Below are 15,779 nucleotides of genomic sequence, written 5' to 3' on the forward strand. Positions count from 1 at the left end.
ATGTCACCTGTCCTTCTTTGGAAAAGTGATCACCAAGGTTCAAGTAACATTTAAGCATAGAGGCAACTGCATAATTTATGGACCTTTGTTTTGTTTTGTTTTGTTTTGTGTTCTTATTTTAATGAAACGGGAAAAGAGAAGGCTTCCTTTAACTCCCACTAACTCCCCTTGTGCTTCCCTCCTGTCTTTGCAGATCGGGGCCCTAAAGGACTACTACCACTTCTACCATAGCAGGACGATTAAAAGGTCAGTTCTCTCGAGCAGAGGAACCCACAGTTTCATTTCAATGGAACCAAAGGTAAGAAGAACCAGTTGGGTGGGGACCAAGAGGCGAAAGCTTCTGCATTTTTCATTGGTAATAGCACACTAGGAACTGATGACCAGCGTGAAGACTCACGTTTCGGGAAGCCATCCTATTATCCTTTGGTCGAATGTCTTGGCTTCTGCTTTGGACAAAAATGGACGATCGCTTGATTTTCACTGAACTGCCATTATCATCCCACTGGTACGACAGTTCAGGGGTATCATAAGTATGGGTTCTCATGGAGAAGGGGGGAGTGTGTGCAAGGGGAGATGCTAATTGATTCAGAAGTGTTGAAATAGTAAGAATACCACACCATCTTACTGATTTGCATGTAGATCTGAGGTTCTAGCCAAACTCCATAGAGGGGTCCCTAACTAAATCCTTAGGTCAGGCATCAGGGCACCATGGATCCTCGCAATTTCGTCTAACGTTGATAGAGCCATGCCTTTGGCCGCCTGAAGACTAGATCGTGTCTGGGACGGGAGGGATACTGAATACAGAAGGGATAGAAGCTGGCTGCTGGTTTTGGGGTAGGGCTCATCAAGTAGTTTTCTTGCACGTTGTCTTTACTCCATGTCCTTTGGGGTTATATAGACAACATCCCCTTGGGAGTACCTAGAAGGAGATATGATACATCCACATTCTCCCACTCCATTCTGGAGAGGTGGCACAGCTTTGGACTGGGAGATAGGAAGCTGAAGGGTGTTAGGGACAAACCAACCAGTAACTGGCAACTAACAGTCAGGGGGTGGGTTACACACACACATATCCTTATTAAATTAGAGGAAGGCACGGACTCTGAGGGGGACCTCCTTGGCCCCCCATATGTGGCAAGTAAAACGGAGAAGGCAGCTGTACCAGCCTGCCCCAGTTCCTTTGTGGGCTCACTGTTGATTACTTATTGATTAGGAGGGCTTTTTTTCCACCCCCATTATGTTCATTGCCACATGAACTCATTTTCATATAAATTGGTGAACAAGTCCGTACAAGTGAGCATGGCAATCTCACCTACAGATGCCATGAAAATTGTATTCCTCATTAAAGCAAAAAGTCCTTGTTTGCATTAATATGCAAATCAGGTTTGCAGTTTGGAGTCCTGCCCTCTGTTATGTGCCACGGTTTGCCTTGTTTAATTTGTTTCTGGAATATTATCACATGGTTGTTCATGATTGTGAAATTGTATCTTGGTCATTCGAGAAAGCACATTTCTTGTAGGTCCCAATTTTCTATAACCCAATTTGGGATTATAGGAGCATCCCCTAAGACTTACACTCCAGTGGCCTGAGGATTGTATTTTTTTTTTTCCCCCTTCATCTCTATTCAGAATTGAATGTCTCTGGAAAAGCAATCTGTTGGGATGTTCTTGAATTAGCTAAATTTTTGAAGCAAAGTCACGTTTTTTCATCTGCTAAACAACTTTTTTTGAAGCTTTCTTGAACTTTGGCAATTAAAATGATTCCAATTTCATACCTCATGTGTGTAGTCAGTGTGAATTTGAGAAACCAAGTGCTAGTTGGTTTGGGAGGTAAGAACAGAATGTAATGAGGCATTGTGTTCATAATGAAGTATTTACTGAATATGGAGTTGCTTCAGTCTTTAATGCCATCTTGGGGAATCTTGGTCTTCATGTTGTCTTCTTCTTTTTTTTTTTTTTTTAGCTTTATTTGAGAAAGAGAGAGAGAGGGAGAGAGAGAGAGTGGGGGGAGGGACAGAGGCAGAGACCCTTCAAGCCACCTCCCCGCTGAGCGTGGAGCTTGACGTGGGGCTCAGTCCCACAACCCATGAGATCTCGACCTGAGCTGAAGCCAAGAGTTGATGTTTAACTGACTGAGCCATTCAGGCACCCCTCCCTGGTCTTCATTCCTTTTCATCTTGGTGCATCAGATAGCTTATGCAGGATCCCACAGAGAACTTGGATGCTGGTGCACATCATACCTGGAATGTATGCCCTTCCTCACCCAGTCCAGAGAGTAGGGCCATTTCAGGACAGTTCTAGGGCACATGCTCAGTTACCCTTCCTCCTCAATAAAAAGAACACCCCTTTGGAGAGCCATATCTTACTTTTTATTTGGATGCCTCCTGCCCCTCATTCCCACCCAGCCATTTATACAAGAGGGCCATAATCCTACCGACTTTGCAGCTGGAGCACCATGATGGGGGCTGCCCACAGTTTCTTTCAGATACTTCTTACAGCTCATTCATTCATTCAGTGGCCATTTCTTGAGCCAGTAGTAGATGGTAGGCCCTCTGTTTGGCTCTGGGGATTTGGAGACATAGTGGTGCCAGAGGGGAGCTCACTGCAGGCTTCCACAGTGGCTGTCAGAGAAACCCAGAACAATCCAATGCTTCTCAGGTGTTGGGGATGGGGGGGAGCAAATGGGATGGACGTGCACTATATTCCCCCTCCTTTTCTAGTTCTGTCCTCGAAGAGCTCAGGCCCACTTGGGTCATTATTATTATTTTTTAATCTTGAAAACCTTTTTACTTGGGGAAGTCACAGAAATGTTGTGAGGAATCCCTATGTAAGCTTCCCACCTTCCCCAAATGTTAATGTTTATGTTTTACATTTTACCATACCTACTTGATCATATTCTCTCTCTCCTCTTTATACACAAACGCACCCACACACACACATATAGGTATGTTTACAAATCCATATATATAGTTTTTTTCTGAAAATTTGGGAGCAAATTACACACATGATGCCCCTATGACTTTATGGACTTCACTGTGTATTTACTCAAACCAAGGACATTCTGTTATTATAACCGGAAGGACAGTTAACATTCTGGTAAAAATCTGGATATTAACAATGATTTAATATTCTTATCCAATCTACAGATTTCATTCAAGTTTTTCCAGTTGTCTCTTTTCTGGGCCAAGAGCGCATCTAGCTGTCATTTGTCCCATGTCCCCTTTGTAGATTGTGCCATACTTCTTTCCATTTTCTTTTTTTTTTCTTTCAACAACTAGCACTTTTTTCTTTTTAAGAATTTATTTATTTTAGAGAGAGAGAGCATGTGCACACGTAAGTGGGGGGAGGGCCAGAGAAAGAAGGGGAGCATCCTCGAGCGGACTCCCCACTGAGCGTGGAGCCCAACACACGGCTCTATCCCAGGACCCAGAGATCATGACCTGAGCCAAAATCAAAAGTCCGATGCTTAACCACCTGAGCTACCCAGGTGCTCCAACAGCTAACGGTCTTTTTGAAGGTTACTGTTATTTTGTAGATTATCTAACGTCATGATTAATTCAGGTTTAGCAAAAACACCAGAGGAGTGCTGGGCTCTTAGTGCCTCAGATCAGGAAGTGCGTGATGTTGACTTGGTTTCTTACTCGTGATTTTAACTTTGGTTCCTTGGTGGTGACACACGTAGTGTCTGCCAGTCTTCTCTATGTTAAAATGACTAGTTCCCCCTCCCCTTTTTAAAAGATTTTGTTTATTTATTTGACAGAGAGAGACACAGCAAGAGGGAACACAAGCAGGGGGAGTGGGAGAGGGAGAAGTGGATGCGGGGTTCCATCCCATGACCCTGGGATCATGACCTGAGCCAAAGGCAGACGCTTAACCAACTGAGCGACTCAGGCGCCCTAGTTTCCCCTTTCTAATGAATAAGTGTTTGATGGGGAGATAACCTTGAGATGGCGTGAATGTGTGTGGGCTGACTTTGTATGTTTCACTCCCGGCAGCCTGCGTTGGGGGGATAAAGCTAGCGTCCATGTGACTCGCTTTCTTAGGAAGGTCTTTTCTTGACTGTTAGGTGTATGTATGGTAGATGGTTAGGGTGCCAGAGTGGAGATGCATATGTGATCGGGGTGATGGGACCACGTGGACTGGCTTGGTGGCAAACATTGGGGGTGCATTGAAGTTACTTTTGATTGTCATTTTCTTAAGAAAGGGCGTACCAGTGAATTGCAGGGAATATGTACACTAAACAGATCCTGGCTTTTACTTGATGTAGTAAATTGCACGTCCCCCCCCCCCCCCGCTTTTGTTTTTATTTAGAGGGTTCTAAAGAAGAAAGTGCTCAAGTAGCCAGGAGGGTTGTAAGAACAATCTTCTGGTGCTAAGAAAACGCTGTGGTCAGTTGGGGCACATTGAGCCCAGAGAACAAGAATAGCCTGGTTTCCATATGTTAACATTATGTTATGATTAGCTTTTTAAATGACAGAGATGCACAGACTTCTAAGACAGTGTCATTAGTACAGTAATAACAGTTTTGCAGAAAACACTGGCACCGTATTACAGCAGTTGGACCAGGGAGTCTTGCAATACTCGTATCCATACCTTTCTTTGTGACGGGCCAGCTTTTTGCTCCAAGAGACCCAAGCTAAATTTCAGAAACAATGGTTTTGAGTTAACATTCTCAGAAGCCTCTCATTAATCTGTTTAGAAATCTTTGCCAGCCCTGTGGCATTTGGTCAAGGAGGCTGTCATCTGTAGAGAGCTTTGGAATGGAAGTTCTTTTTTTTTTTTTTTCTAAGATTTATTTATTTATTTGAAAGAGAGCAAGAGAGAGAGTTGCCATGTGAGCAGGGGGAGAGGCTGAGGGGGGAGGGACAGAATCTCAGGCCAACTCCCCACTGAGTGTGGAGCCAGATGTTGGAGCTGGATCTCATGACCCTGAGATCACCACCTGAGCTGAAATCAAGATTTGGACACTTAACTGACTGAGCCACCCAGGCGCCCCAGAATGGAAATTCTCTATAGATTTTGTGCTGCCCATGTGGACACGGGCTGGGGCAGAGGTGGGATTTTTCATTCTCCTCCTTCTTACCCAGAATAGAAAAACTAGAATCCTAAATTTCCTATCAGAGTAGGCATTTAAAAATCTAAAAAACGTAAAAACAAAAAAAACCCCCCAAAACCCTTGCCATTAAGTTCGGTCCTCATATCTTATCCATGTGTAATTTACAACATAGCTCCTTTTGCTCATTAGATTTGATCTTGAAAGTTCTGGCCTTTTAGTCTTTTTATTTTTTCCAGCCCTTTTTCTGAGTTCAAGTCTGTTGACTGGTCAGTTTTTATCCAACTCTAGGATAGAATCACCACCCTCTGTTACAGAGTAAGGGATAGGCGCCTCTCCTGTCTGGTTTCTTCCTGAAACTCATGTTGGTTAAACTGCCCCATCGCATGGATGTGTACGACTATGTATCTCATTATGGAGCAACTATTCGTATGATATTATTTACTGCAGAATTGTAGGATCCTTAGATTGAGACTTAATCTCTTTCCTATCCAGGACTGACATACCTTCCAGTGTGCTCTTAAGAGGGATTTTTTTCAGATCTGTTAAGCATGCCCAGTGACAAGAGTTCAGTACTGGGCAAAGCAAACATTGCTATAATTGAAGAGATTTAACTTGTTGAGTTCTAACCGGCTTGCCTGTAACGTCTACCCGTTGGATCTCTTTTTTGCCTTCCAGACGTATACATAACAGCTCATTAAATATCTGAGCCCCTTGCTTCTTCTCTGGGAGCAGCAATTGTCCCTCTGTAAATGCAGCCCAGAATTAAGTGCAGGGCTTTAGCTCACAGAGAGAGCGCCCATTCATGACGTTTATCCATAAGGCATTTCATCTGAAGAGAACTTTCGGGCAGAGCATTCAAGTATTGTACAGCGACAAATAAAGGGATCTGAGGAAAGGAAGGAAGAGAGAAAAGGAAGTGCTTGGAGGTAGTTAGCAAGATTAGAGGGAAATCAGCCCTGGGAAAGAAGACTGGGAAGTTGCGTTTCTTTACTAACCCAGGTTGGAACCACTTGTGGCCAGGACTTGGTTTTCAGATGACTGGCCTTTTTCTCTTGTTGCCTCAAGGGTGAAAGACCTGCGATCATGTGATGGAGGAAGTATATGGGGGGCCCTCCCTCTACCTAGCTGCCCTGTTCCTGAGGCGCTGTACAAATCCACTTCTTCTCAGTCAAACCCCAATCTCCCCCATGGATTCACTTTGTAATTTTGGAATATTTTAGGTCCACTTTGGGATGGATCTTTAATTGATCCATGGAGACCACAGCGCCTGCGTTCCCTCTTGCTCTTAGCTCTGAGACAAGCCAGTTAGAAGCCGTTCACATGCACCCGATCTCCTAGCAGAGCCTTGGAAGCAAAGAAAGCTCATTTAGTGAGAAACAATTGCTTAGAAGTGTCTGAACTCCATCTTACCTGGCTCACAGGCATGAATCGCAGCCACGCCTTTTCACCCAGAAGATTCCATCTGGCCTGCCGCAGCTGTGGGATGGCTTCACCGGAGTCCGGGTGCTTCCTCTTCGGGCCATGCTCCGTTTCCTCTTGCCCAGCCTGCCCTCATTCCAGAGGCTGCTTCTGCGAACTGTTTTCTTTGGCGGGTTAATTTCCTGCTCTTTACTTTTAAATGTGGTAATGACTTAATGGTTTGACTTTCTTCTGTGAGGTGCAGTTTTATAATCTGACAGCCCCAGGGGGGTACTCATCAAGCTTTGTGGGATGATCCTGGGCGTGGTGAGGGGGCATGACAGTAGCGGCCTTCTCTCAGCCAGGGGCCTGAGCTTCTTGTGTTCCCAGCATATATCGTAACCGTGATCATTGCACATAAGCCTCTCGGCATCTCACTGGTGAACGGCACTTGCTAAGTATCCGGAGAAGGAATTCCTCTGGAAGCAGCATGCTCTTGCACCCGACGATGCACAGGGAGGACATGGACATGGCGGTCAAGGGGGCATATTGGGGGCTGTCTTGTTCCAGACTACCTTTGTCACCCCCTTTTCAGCCGTGACATGCAACCATTATAGTGAAGTCCTGTCTGATTTTTGGTAGCACTTCTTTGTCTTTGAAAACCCTACTAGGATGCATATATGTTCTTGGCAGAAGCATTCCACTCACAAGTTTGCAACCTTTGGTACAATTATGGTGGCAGGGTGGCTGGGAGTATGAGGAAGACAGAAGGAGGTATGTGGGTGCAGAGTCCACTGTGTTCCCTACCGCCCCTTCTTTCCTGTCTTGTTTCCAGGTCTCCCAGATGTCTGGATGGTCAGAAATCGGAGAGTCAGATTGTATGCTACTGGGTTATCTGACGGGAAGGTTTCCGTCTTGACCCAAATCCCTTATAGGCAGGAGTGAATTAAAAAAATAAAATAAAATTCTCAGCTACGTGGGAAATGTTGCCAAATCTTTATTAGAGAGCACTTGGCAGGCCTTGGTTTTCAAAGGTTATAAACTCACATGCCTACAGTGGGAGTGCAGATAACAAGAATGAGTGAGATGGGCCAGATAGAAAATAATTGGGCAAACAGTAAAATGGAGAACCCTTGCTGTGCGGAAGGGGGCCCCACCCCTTTGCTGTAGCCACTTGTCATGTGGGCAGGCTGGCTCGTTCTGCCCCTTCCAGAGAACCGGCAAGCCTAGATGGCTGCATCACACTTCCCGATTTTAAATGTTGGCAAATAATTGGAAAGTTTGAAAATATTTGGTGGGCCAAAGACAATGTGGCCGAGAGACATCCCTGTTTGTGACCCCTTGAGTAGGCTGTGTTGGGAGAAAGGGAGGAAGGTTTGGAAGATTCCAGCATTTTCGTAACTTGGCTTGGGTCTTACCCTCACCTGAACACCAGCATCATGCTCCCCTGATTGGCTCAAATGTGATTTTTCTCTGTGTCTTAGTCTCCAAGTTGAAATATGAGGATCCTTTGGGCCTAAGGTCACTTAAGTTCTGTAGCAAAGGCTCCTACTGCCGAGAACAGGGTGGAGGTCTCGTTCTAGCTTCGCTTGAGCTTTGCCCCCTTTTCTGCTGACACCTGTAACTGCGCTGGGAGAAACAGTCTTAACAGGGAATGAAGGTTGGAGGAAACAGGGTAAGTCAAAGAAAAGAACAACTGGCAAATAAAGTGATGGCCATGTGGAAAATAGGAAGAGAGATTTGATGGGGCAGAGTAGGGTAGCCAGGGATTTTGCAGAAGTCATGTCAGCTGCTTGAAGGAAGGGTAAAAATGTGAAATCTTTATTATTTTCTTAGTTTAGATAGTATGTCTAGGATGTCTGGTTCTAAAAAAGTAGATGCTGGAGCTAGAAAATGTAGGGTGATGATACCATTCTAAATTTCTAGATTGGTCTTGTCTTAGTCAGCAGAAATTTATTTCTTATACTCCTGGAGACTGGGAAGTCCAGGATCGAGGTGCTGGTGGATTCGGTGTCTGGTGAGAGCTAACTTCCTAGTTCACAGACAGCTGTTCTCCTGAGGTGCGTCTCCTGGAGGGGGAGGGGAGCTCTCTGGGGTCTCCTTTATAAGGGCACTCATCCCACTCATGGGGGCTCCACCCTTGTGACCTGTTCTCCCAAAGGCCCCACCTCCTAATACCATCACATTGGATATTAGAGGTTTCAACATATGAATTTTGGGGGGAGAGATACACACATGTAGTCTATAACAGGTCTTAAGAAGGGAATTTTGGAGCCAGGGGGCAGGTTGGGATGAAATTAGTAAGCAAACCTAAGGAGTAAGTGAAAACAGCAAACAACAAACAAAAACTAGCAGCAACCACAAAATCCCAAAGCCATTTTAATTGTCGGGCTTTGAAGAGAAATCATACTGATCCATGTATTTATTTTAATGAATGCAAGAGTAAATAAGAAATCCAATTAGAACATCACCATTGAAAAGGCCTGATTTGTTAATAAGTGCTTGTAAATTTTGTTTTTGTGCTCAGTCCCACCAAATGTCAGTCAATTCTTTTTTTATTGTTATGTTAATCACCATACATTACATCATTAGTTTTTGATGTCGTGTTCCATGATTCATTGTTTGTGCATAAGACCCAGTGCTCCACGCAGAACGTGCCCTCTTTAATACCCAGCACCAGGCTAACCCATCCCCCCACCCCCTCCCCTCTAGAACCCTCAGTTTGTTTTTCAGAGTCCATGGTCTCTCATGGTTCGTCTCCCCCTCCGACTTTGTCAGTCAATTCTTGCAACATCAAAGGAGGCAATATGGTGCAACAGAAAGAATCTTTGAGTTTTGGTTCCAGCTCTGATCTCTGTTGGGTCATCACTTAACTGTCTGATTCTCCTCCACGTTTGAAGATCCATCGTTGTTCATGAATGCACACAAACAGTACACTTGAGAACCTGTAGAGTCCAACACAGTATAATGAATTGTACAATGCAAGGAAAGGTCAAAAGCGCAGCTTGAACCCTTGAAACAAAGTAGTAAGTAGCCAATAAAATGATGTTCTAAGTCTATACAGACTGATAAGGAAAGTTCTTCAAAATAAGTGATATAAAAAGAACATATAAGAGGTGTTCTCATTTATGTTTTAGGTTCAAAGGACGAAAAAAAGGACCTGTGTGTGTATGTGGGTGTAGTTTCATGCAGGGTAGTTTTGGAAGGCTAGACAAACACATGAAAATGACTCTTAATAGTTACCTTCCACACCGTATGATTTTTTATAAAAACTATAGTGCATCTGCTTTTGTTGACATCGACAGTGCTCTGAGATCTCAAATCCCATGGGTCTATCTCTGTCCTTATCTGACTCTACCTTTCCTTTGACACAGTGATCAATCATTTGTTCCTTCTCGAAAAATGACTCCATTTCTTGAGACTACATTCTTTCAGGTTTGTCTTGCCTCTCCTGCATCTTCTGTCTTTGTCGTCAATGGCACCCCATCCACCTCACCTATCAATTTTGGAGAGCCCAGGGCTTACCTTTATGCTGGTGTCTTTGCTTCAAATTTATATCCCCTTCTCTCATCTACCTGACATCTCAAGTTAGATGTCTAGTAAGCATCTATAAAACACAGTATGACACATAACGATACTTTTAATTCCTACACATCACCTTTGTCCTCGGCCCTTTTCTTCCCAGCAAATGGCGCCGTGATTTATCCAGTTGCTCACGCAGAAATAGAGCAGTCTGCGAATCTGTGGACTTTCCTCTCCTGCGCCGCCACGGGTCTGGTTAATCCCTCTGTCTTTGACCTGAACCACATCAAATGCCTCTATTTCCACTCTTGTTCTTCTCCACGGTCATATTCCACTGAGAGTATGCTTCTTAAGATGTACAAAGATCAAATATTTCAATGACTTTCCATTGATTTGGGAATAAAATCCATTTTTTTCATAATGATCTTCAAAGGCCATCATGATCTGGCCTCTTCCTACCTCCCCGAGCTAGTTTTTGAAATGCCCCCTTTTTGCTTATTACGCTTAGCCGCCTTGGCCTCTCTACCTCTCAAAACACTAAACTCTTTCTCTTTTTCCCTTTCCCTGGAATGCATTTCCTTTGGGCTTTTCCGATGGATATCTCTCATCTTTTACGTATCAAAGCAAAGGTCACCTCCTTTGAAGACCCTTCCCCAGCCCCCCATCCTAAAGTAGACCCTCAATGTCATCTGCCCAACTACTGTCTAGCCTTGACATGTGACTTTCCTCTTTGTTATCTACCTGAACCCAAATCCATATGTTTCTTTATTTGGTTGTGGTTGGTTTTCCCCTTCCAGGATATAAAGTCTTTGGAGGCAGGAGCCCCAGACATCTTGTTAATTGTGCTATTTTCTTGATAGCATAGTATCTGGCATGTGGAAGACCATCAGTAGAAGAATGAATGGACGGATGATATTTGAATGTTAATTTTTATGGAAAATCAATGATGGAGACAATAATAAAGCTATAATCTTCTGTGATTTTCTCTTAATTTTGCTACAACTTAAGTCCTCTTATGGCGGCATGCATGGTACTGTCTCATTTTGCTGCAGACATGGGAGCAACCAACTGGACAGGCTCTGTGTTATCAGAGCCATTGACCGGGCTTGTGATATTTGGATTCTGGTCTCAGCTTTACTACTACGCTCAGAATTGCTATTAGCATGTCACTCCTCATTGAGCTTATTTCACTTATAAAATCATGGAGCAGATGAGCTACTTTGTAATGTTCATTCTGATCCATTAATTACCATCTTGAACCAATGTCACTTGTGATGTTACTGCTGGTCCACAGTGCCCACCATGTGCCCTTTTCATATTCTCTTTCTAGTGTCTTTCCAAACTTTCTCCTTCTCCATTTCTCCCCAGTACTTAGAGTATTTCTTAGCACATTGAGCTCTCCTCCAAGACACTGTTTTACCTGAAAGAGCTGATTGTGCAATTAGACTTGAGATGAACCTTGAGGTTAGTCTTGAGGCAATGCACATGATAAATGAGGAACAAATAATCTTGCTTCTTTGTTGTCATCGTACACATCTGTCACTGATAAAAGAGTATGATAATAAGAACGGTAGGTATTATTACTGATGTTCATGAATTTCAGAAGAAGGCCGTATCAAATAGCAAGACATCTTGCTTAATGCAAGTTCTTCTAAAGGAAAATGAAATACCTTCTGGAATGACAACACAATAGAACAAATTTTTAAAAGCCTGGCCGCACAAATGAGAAATGAGCAATATCTCAGGAGGGTGGTGGTGGGGATGTGGGTAGGAGGCGGGAAACTGAAGAGGCCAAAAATAAGATCAGATTGAATCAAGGGGGGACGCAATTAATGAAAATTGTTGGTGGACATGTAGATTGTTTTTTAATCCATTGGCAAAGCTAAGCAAGCATTTTCATATATGAATTGTCAGGCCCAAGCTGCTATTCCAGAAAAACAAAACAAAACAAAACAAAAACCCGAGTGTGAAAGACCAGCAGAGTGAGCAGATGAGTAACAAGACTGTATCCTTAGAACAAATTTGCTCAGCCCCAGCTCAAGCTTAGTAACGTGTCTTAAGATGTAGACACGCTTTTCAGATTTACCCTTTGAACCAGGGGAAACCCCTTTTCAACCCATCTATGCACAGAGAGAAAATGACAAAGTTGGAGATTTCTTGAAAGATTGGGGAAAAATTGTGGTCATTCTTTAACACAAAGCTGAAAACAAGCCCTCTAGGAATGAGGTAGCACGAGAGAGAGATCAGACGTCACACATTCATTCCCTTTCCCCATGGATAATTTTGAGAGCTTATTGGGTACAAGGTGCTGGGCCAGACATCAGAGATAAAACTAAAAAAGCAGATGTAGCCCTTGCCCTCGGGGAGCTTACCATCTAGTAAACCTGGAGTCCAGGCCTGAAGCCAAAAACCTTGTTTTCAGCCTCAGTTTCTATCCCATAAGCTGGCAACAGTGTAATGCTGAGACTTCTGAAGGCATCATTTAAGCCTTCTAAAAGCTTTTCACTAACTCACGTCAAGTTTATATTTACACCTAGGGCTGCTGGAATTAAAAGAACACATTTTAATATGAGCATGACCCAAATAATGCATGGGCCATATTTACACTAAAATAAATGATTTGTTGTTTCCTTGAAATGCAAATTTAACTGAACATCTTGTGTTATTATTTAGTCTGGCAACCCTAAATTATATCCAAATCATCTTGAGATCACAATTAGGAAAAAAAAAAACCTAGTGATACTGAGACATAGTGAGACACAGCTTAGGTCAGTGGAGACCGACCGAAATCCGAGGACAAGTTCCTCCTGTGTCTGAGTGGGGCGTTCCTAGGAACAAAATGGCATAAAGCAAAGAACCGGTGACCATTCATTTATATGGAAAAAAAAAAGTATTTGAGCATTTCCAGACCCCAAAAGCAACCTTTCATAGGCTTTTCTGATACCTTAGGAAATGTCTTGCTACTGGATGCACAGAATAAATGGAGATAAAGCACAGGTGCTCCCAGACACAGTTCAAAGCCATGGTGGCCGGCTTGATGCGGAGGAGCTGAGTGTGGTTCCCCGAGAAGGAGCTCGGCGGTGCCAGGCTTGTGGCTTGGGGGGTGCTCTGCCTTTATAACGGCTCACCGCAAAATCACCGCGGAGCTCTATTTTTGCTTTTAAAATACTCTTTGGATTTCTTCCAATTGGCAAAAATAGGTTCGAATGTAGGTCTTTTGCAAAAGCAAAGGAGTGTAGGGCAAACGTTTTTTTTTAATTTTATTTATTTTATTTTTATTTTTAGATTTTTTTATTTTTTTGAGAGAGAGTTAGAGAGAGAGAGCCAGAAAGAGTGCAAGCAGGGGGGAGCGGCAGGCAGAGGGAGAAGCTAAGCAGGGAGCCCGATGTGGGACTAGATCCCAGGACCCTGGGATCATGACCCGAGCCGAAGGCAGATGCCTAACTGACTGAGCCACCCGGGCGCCCCTAGTGCAAACTTTTGAAAAGCCGGGGATACCTGTGTCCCATGACAATAGTATGTTGGGGCATTTCGATTAGTTTCCCAGCTTATAATAGTATCTATAATGTAGCCCTCAAATTCCCCCTGCTGCCCCGGCCCCAACAATGATTGCTTCTTTGTTTTTTAGTAGAAAGGCGAACTCTTTCAGCCCCTTGTGAAACGTTTCACAAACTTTTCTTGATTCCAAGAGACAAAGCCAATTTTTTCAGAGCCTGAGCTTTGTGTAACTGACCCGTAAACCTCAACAATGGAGAGAGAGAGAGAGAGAGTGTGTGTGTTTGTGTGTGTTGGGTAGAGGGTTGCTACGGCTAACCTGGGAGCTACCCCTACCAGGGCATTTTAAATGAGAGCATCAGCCTTCTGATCAGCTCTCAGCTTTTGAATTGTGTGATTGTAAGCAAAGCAACACAATCTGTAGATTTCTAGATTTTGGAAATTTCAAAGCAGTGTAGTTGTGGCAATGCCCCTGCACGGGAAGAGTTCCAGCTTCATAGGAATAAGCTGTAATCAGTGTATGGAATTAACTGATAGGAACAGGTCAGAAGTCCAGCCTGGCATGAATCTGAGGATGCTGAATTACCCCGAGAGGGCAAAGGCGCCCCGTGTAGACTTGATAGCAAGATGAATGAAGAGAGCAAGGTGAATCACCAGTCAGTAAGTTGGCCTTTTTCTGTTTCATGACTCCATAGCTCAGAAGTTAGGGTTTACATCATTGGGAATAAAATTATAGACCATTCTTCCCTCTGCACCAGTCCTGCACTGTGAGTGAATTCAGTGGCAGGGAATTAGGATTCTGTAAGGGTCGCTTTTCTCCTATCATCAGTGGATAAGTAGAGCCCATGCTCAGCCTTGTGTGTTTAATTCAAGTTTGTAGTTGAACAAACCCTGTGAAGTGACAGGCACAGCTGTGCATTTGTGGCATCATTTACAAGCTTTGAATCTGAACAATATGTTATAGGACGGGAATGGATAGTCGTAAGAAAAATGATAGCTCACGTCTTTTCAAGAGTTAATGGCATACATTGTTATTAAGTCCTTTAAAATCCTCATTAGGTTGTATGTATATTTTAGTTCTTCAGAATGGATTTTTTCCTATTTCGTAACCACAATTTTCAAGCGCACAGCAAGATTAGAGAATCCAAAGTGAACACCACTATACTTAGCATCTAGATTCCGCCATTACCATTTACATACTTCCTTCATCACATGTCTCTGCACCTGCCCGTCTTTATTCATCTGTTAATCCATCTAATTTTTCGAGGCATTTAAAAGTACATTGCAGACATCCACCTCTTCCTCCTAAATACTTCAGGTGGCATGTCATTATTTTCAGGTTTTTCTCTTTTGATATAAAATTTGCGTACAGTGAAACTCACAGGTGTTAAACATGGAGACTTTGAGGTGTGACCAGTGTGTACACGTACATAAGCGGAACCCCTTGTGAGATATAGACTGTTCCCATCACCCCGCAAGCTTCTCTCAAGCCCCTTTCCTTCCAGCCAGTTGTCTTCCCCCAGAGGCGACCACCGTTTGTTTTTTTTTCCCCCACCATAAATTAGTTTTGAAGGGCTTATTTTTTTTTTTATTAAGGCATAATATACAGAGAGTAAAATTTATCTTTTATAGGGTGCAGTTCTATACATTTGATAAATGTATATAGTTATATCACCACCACGAGGGTCAAGATCTACAACGCCGAAAATTCATCAGCACCAAAAATTCTCTTGGGTTCCTTTATAGTCAATCCCTCCCCCCATCCCCAGCTCTGACAAGCACTGATCTGTTCTCTGTTGCTATGGTTGCCTTTTCTAGAATGTCCTGTGAATGGAATAATATAATATGTAGCTTTCTGAGCCTGGATACTTTCACTTAGCATAATGCATTTGAGAGTGTGTGTCAGCGTGCGTCAGTGGTTTGTTCCATTTTATTGCTGAGTAGTATTCCATTGTGGGGATATACCCCCAATTTATCCATTCACCAAATGAAGGACATTTGGGTTATATCAGGTTTCAGTGATTATGAGTAAAGCTACGATCAACTGAATGGAATGTGTTTTTAACTCTGGAATGAGGTAGATTTGCCACTATGCAGGTTTTGGTATTTATTTGTTAATTCTCAATCCACTCCCAGACAGAAGACAAATGCACAATCAGGGGTTGCTGGAAATATGCATTGTATGACTTGGAAGAAAACTTAGTTCTCTCACTGCAGTTTGTAAACCCAAGTTACCAGTATGCATTACAGTTGACATATTGGCTTTGGGAACCTGAATAACATTTCAGTAACTCTTTGAATTTCATAGT

At 43.3% G+C, this 15,779-nt stretch overlaps 1 protein-coding gene across 4 annotated transcripts in view; it reads left to right on the forward strand.

Moving 5' to 3' along the window:
- PCSK5 (proprotein convertase subtilisin/kexin type 5) overlaps nt 1-15,779 on the forward strand; it is a 455,891-nt gene that overhangs the window by 40,503 nt on the left and 399,609 nt on the right. For all 4 annotated transcript variants that reach the window (XM_088019243.1, XM_028094318.2, XM_028094319.2 and 1 more), the window contains exon 2: nt 194-298. In XM_088019243.1, the coding sequence (XP_087875369.1) occupies nt 194-298 (105 nt within the window). The remainder of the gene's footprint in view (nt 1-193; nt 299-15,779) is intronic.

Source organism: Eumetopias jubatus, unplaced genomic scaffold, assembly GCF_037043125.1.
Source record: "Eumetopias jubatus isolate StellerSeaLion01/CBP00866 unplaced genomic scaffold, mEumJub1_p1.0 scaffold_15, whole genome shotgun sequence".
Lineage (NCBI taxonomy): Eukaryota > Metazoa > Chordata > Mammalia > Carnivora > Otariidae > Eumetopias > Eumetopias jubatus.